The sequence below is a fragment of the Camellia sinensis genome, chromosome 2, assembly GCF_055761805.1.
Source record: "Camellia sinensis isolate YWXY chromosome 2, ASM5576180v1, whole genome shotgun sequence".
Taxonomy (NCBI): domain Eukaryota; kingdom Viridiplantae; phylum Streptophyta; class Magnoliopsida; order Ericales; family Theaceae; genus Camellia; species Camellia sinensis.
Genome location: NC_138962.1, coordinates 33,140,620 through 33,145,169, shown reverse-complemented (window position 1 = coordinate 33,145,169; position 4,550 = coordinate 33,140,620). Strand labels below are relative to the sequence as shown.

The 4,550-nt window shown below is 41.7% G+C and overlaps 1 protein-coding gene across 1 annotated transcript; it reads right to left on the bottom strand.

Annotated features, from left to right (window-relative positions):
• Positions 1–806: 806 nt before the first annotated feature.
• On the bottom strand, positions 807–2,548 carry LOC145812767 (uncharacterized). The gene is made up of 3 exons (XM_082907973.1): positions 2,218–2,548; positions 1,052–1,630; positions 807–901 (listed from the first exon to the last, which is right to left on the bottom strand). Exons 1-3 carry the CDS (start codon positions 2,546–2,548, stop codon positions 807–809), a joined length of 1,005 nt encoding a protein of 334 aa, XP_082764099.1.
• Positions 2,549–4,550: the final 2,002 nt, after the last annotated feature.

Below are 4,550 nucleotides of genomic sequence, written 5' to 3'. Positions count from 1 at the left end.
TGTCTTTGTCTCATGTTCAAGTCCTTCTGCGTGAACAAATACTTCAAGCTCTTATGGTTCGTGAAAATCTCAAATTGTTCACCATACAGATAATGACGCCATTGCTTTAATGCAAAAACCATTATTGCCAACTCTAGATCATGTATCAGATAATTCCTTTCATGCGGTTTCAGTTGTCTGGAGCCATAAGCCACCACCTTCCCTTTTTGCATTAGCACACAGCCTAGTCCATCCTTGGACATGCCGCAATATACCGTATATCCTACGTCTTGCTCCGAAATGATGAGTATTGGGGCACTAGTCAATCTCCTCTTGAGTTCTTGAAAGGATTATTCACATGCTTCGTTCCAATCGTATTTTACCCCTTTTTGCATTAGACGAGTCATCGGCTTGGCTAATTTAGAAAAGTCTTGAATAAATCGTCGGTAATAGCCGGCTAACCCTAAGAAACTACAAACTTTGAATACTGAGATTGGCTGCTTTCAATCTAATACTGCTTCTACCTTGGCCGGGTCTACAGGGATCCCATGCTCTGACACGATGTGTCCCAAAAATTTGACTCCCTTCAACCAGAACTCGCGTTTACTTGCTTTTGCATATAGCTGGTTATCTCTTAAAACCTGGAGAACCACTCTCAAGTGTTGCTCGTGTTCTTTTTCCGACGGTGAATAGACTAGAATATCATCGATAAACACCACCACAAACTGGTCCAAGTACGGAGTAAAAATCTTATTCATCAAGCTCATAAACACGGCTAATGCATTGGTTAATCCAAAGGGCATTACCATAAATTCGTAATGGCCATATCAGGTTCGGAAAGCAGTTTTTGGTATGTCATCATCAGCGACCCGCAATTGATGATAGCCAGATCTAAGATCAATCTTTGAATAACACTTTGAACCTTGAAGTTGGTCAAAAAGGTCATTAATCCGTGGAAATGGATATCGGTTCTTGATCGTCACCCGATTGAGTTACTGATAATCTATGCACAATCTTAGTGTTCTGTCCTTTTTCTTTGCAAATAGAACTGGTGCGCCTCACAGTGAGGTACTTGGTCGGATAAATCCCTTTTCTAGTAATTCTTGCAATTGCGTCTTCAATTCCCAAAGTTCGGCAGGAGCCATACGGTGGGGTGTCAGGGATATTGGTGCAATACCCGTTTGTAACTCGATACTAAAATCTACTTCACGATGTGGCGGTAATCTTGGCAATTCCTCAGGAAAAACATCAGCGTATTCACAAACTACACGCGGAAGATTTAATTCTGATCGGGCTTCTTCATTAATGATCAAACTTGCTAACCATCCAGAAAATTGTTGATGCCACTGCATTTTACGATTTGTCGTGCTCAGAGAATCCTCTCTATCCCCCTTAAATTGGAAACACGTTCCACTAGGTGTGCAAACCGTTACCCTCTTGTGGTAGCAATCAATCACTTCTCGGTGGGCAGATAACCAATCCATACCCAAGATTATGTCAAAATCGGACATGTTCATGACCCAAAGGTCACAACTCAAGTATAACCCTGACACTTCTAATTCACACCCTCGACAGATTAATCCTACCCTAATACTTCCTTTCAAGGGTGATGCAACACGTAAAGTAGTTTCTAAAGGTTCACATTTAAGACCTAATGATTTAACATATGATGTTGATATAAAAGAATATGACGCGCCAAAATCAAATAGGACGTAAACCCAAGAATTATAGAGTATAATATTACCTCTAATTACTGATGGGTCTTCATCCTCTTCCTCTCGGAGAGCAAAAATTCTGCCTGTAGCGTTTTGATTGCTGATTGGTCCGACCTTTCGGTTTCCTCATGTTGCCCCTCCTAACTTGTTCATCCATGGCCTTTGTCCTCTAATAACTTGAGCATTCGCGCCCGAACCCCCTGCTTGATTTCCAATCCCACTAAGTTAGGGACATTCCGACTTCTTGTGTCCTATCTGATGACAATGAAAGCATTAGATTTGTATAACATGCTTGGTTTGTAAACTTCCTTTCTGGCTTTGCTGTTGCGATTGTTATGACGGCCTGGTGTATGGTGTCCGTACCACATTCCTTCGGTCATTTCTTCTTGGTCCTACAAAGGACTGACCCATTTCTTCGTTTTCATCATCCAAGTCCTTTTTAAGTCTGCCCACTCCCTTTCTGTATCCAATTCCGTATCCACCACATCAACAAATGTAGGGAGGCACAAGGGTAACACTTTACCTCTGATAATAGGGTCTAAACCACACTCGAATTTTCGTGCTTTCTCTCCCTCATCTGCGACGTATCGAGCTGCGTATCGAGCCAGCTTTTCAAACTTGGCCACATACTGAGTCACTATCATCTCACCCTGTTTCAAAGTTTGAAATTGCCAAATTCGCTCCTGCCTAACTATATTTGGAAAATATTTTCTTAGAAACAATTCTTTGAACTGAGCCCAAGTCATGCTTGTCGTGTCCTGAGAATTTTTCATCAAGGACCACCAATGATCCGCTTCTCCTTCTAGTTGGTAACTTTCTAGGGCGATCTTGTCTGTATGCACGGTAATACCCATGGTTTCCAACATCTTTTCTATTTGACGAATCCAGCTCTCAGCAACACTCGGGTTAGGTTCACCCGTGAACACCGGCGGTCTTTCCTTTCTGAACTCAGATAACAAATATATCCACTCGTTTGGTTGCGTTCTTCTAAGCCTTCCTAACTCTTCCAGAATCTGGTTTCCAACTGGTCTTGGTAACTCCTCAGCAGGTATAGGTCCACTGTGATTAACGCCTTGATTACAAGTTGGACGTCCGCGTCAGCGTCTTACTTGATCATTAGCTTCCACATTGTCCGCCATCTGCCAAGTATGCGGGTAATATAAGCTTAAGGTTGTTGTGAAGGCGACGGGGTATTCAATAAGTAGGCTAATTTAATGTGGTCTAAGGTATAATTTTTTTTCTGATGGAACAATGCAATTAACACAAGCAAAATGAAATGAAATAAAATAAAATAAAATAAGGTAAAATACACTAGAATAACCAACCAGATATTCTATATAAATAGCAACTTCTTACAAAAGGTTACACTATCTAAGTTAGCGTGTAGCATGTATACACCAAAACAAGACACGCTTCAACCACACAAAACAGTATTTACAAAAGTACACAAAAAGGTTCGTCCCACGACTACTATAGCCCTAAGTCAAACGATTCCTCGGGGTCTTCTTCGGGATCTTCCTCGGGATCCTCATCAGGGTCCTTGGGTGGTGAAGGAGCATATGTCGAGGAGGCTGAAAACTGTTGGGCCGGTGCAAGGGAATACTCTGATGAAACCACTATACGAAATGCAGGGAAAGCTCCGGGAAGTACTGAGACAAAAGAAACCTCTAACTCAAGATGATGAGAGCCACGGCTCTCTGGTCCAACGTGACGTATCACCGGATGCGGATCCTCTGCCAGTACCTCTTGCCTAAGCTCGGCAAAAGTCTGATCATTTCGCTCTATCTGTAGAGCAAACCTAAGCTCCCGGTATTTGCACTGGAGGCGTCGGCGTACCAACGCTCGTCTTGCTTGCGTGGTGTAATATGAAAAGTCCTCCTCCGTCTTTCGAATAGCTTTCTTTATCACGCGCTCCACTCCTAATTGACATCGTCGATTAATTCTTTGTGGACTAACAGCTACTGCCCGTCTATTCTGGAAACGAAAAACTCTCCAGTCATCAACGCTTTCTGACATAGAATCCATCCTACGGTAGGTAAACAAATTTTTTTTTTTAGTCCACCTTTAATATGATATAGTATAATGTTAACAGAATATAGTAATGTGAAAGGCAAGGATATCTAAAATCACGAGTCAACACGCGTGGGTTAAGGGTTGAACCTAGGGCTCTGATACTAATTTGTCACGCCCCAAAATTTGAGATCGTAAAAGAATATATGTAAAGTACAACTCAAACAAGAGAGATAACCACAATATTTTAATATACACATATAAGCAGAGTTATAGTATAAATAACTGATTTGAGTTCCACTAGAGGTTTACAAAACACTGTCAAACCAAAAGATAAAAGAAAAAGGAAAACAAAAACAAACTACTAATCCAAATTTTTAAGTAAACCACGGTTCCAACACTTCATCTTGATTGTCCTCGGGATAACCTTCCCTGTTGTAAGCTACTTACTCACCTGGCATGACACACCATGAGCATGGAATGCCTAGTAAAAGCACACACACCCCTATATCTTCTATCAATCAATCAACCATACACAGAACAAATCAGGCACATAACATACAATCTTTCAATAAGGATCTATGGATTAGTAGTTAGCCTAGATATCTAGAATCCCCCCAAAGAGATCTTTCTACCCAACCACAAGGATTGAACACCGGACTATTCAGAACTCCCCCTTTTACTGCTTTGTAGACCTTACCACCTATGCCCACCTTCCGATTATTTACTTGTCAGTGGCATTGATGGACCTCAAAAGGGACGGCCAAACAAGTGGGCTTGCTTACACCCAAATCGTGCCTAGGGCTCACTTACACCCTGCACATACCATACCAAATCGTGCTTAGG

Excerpts from the sequence above, each read along its gene's own strand:
- LOC145812767 (XM_082907973.1), bottom strand. The coding sequence starts at position 2,548 with ATGGGTATTACCGTGCATACAGACAAGATCGCCCTAGAAAGTTACCAA. Across the intron at positions 1,631-2,217 it reads TTTAGACCCTATTATCAGAG|GTCTTAAATGTGAACCTTTA; the intron begins GTAAAGTGTTAC and ends TTAAATCATTAG. Across the intron at positions 902-1,051 it reads AAAGGGATTTATCCGACCAA|GTTCAAAGTGTTATTCAAAG; the intron begins GTACCTCACTGT and ends ACCAACTTCAAG.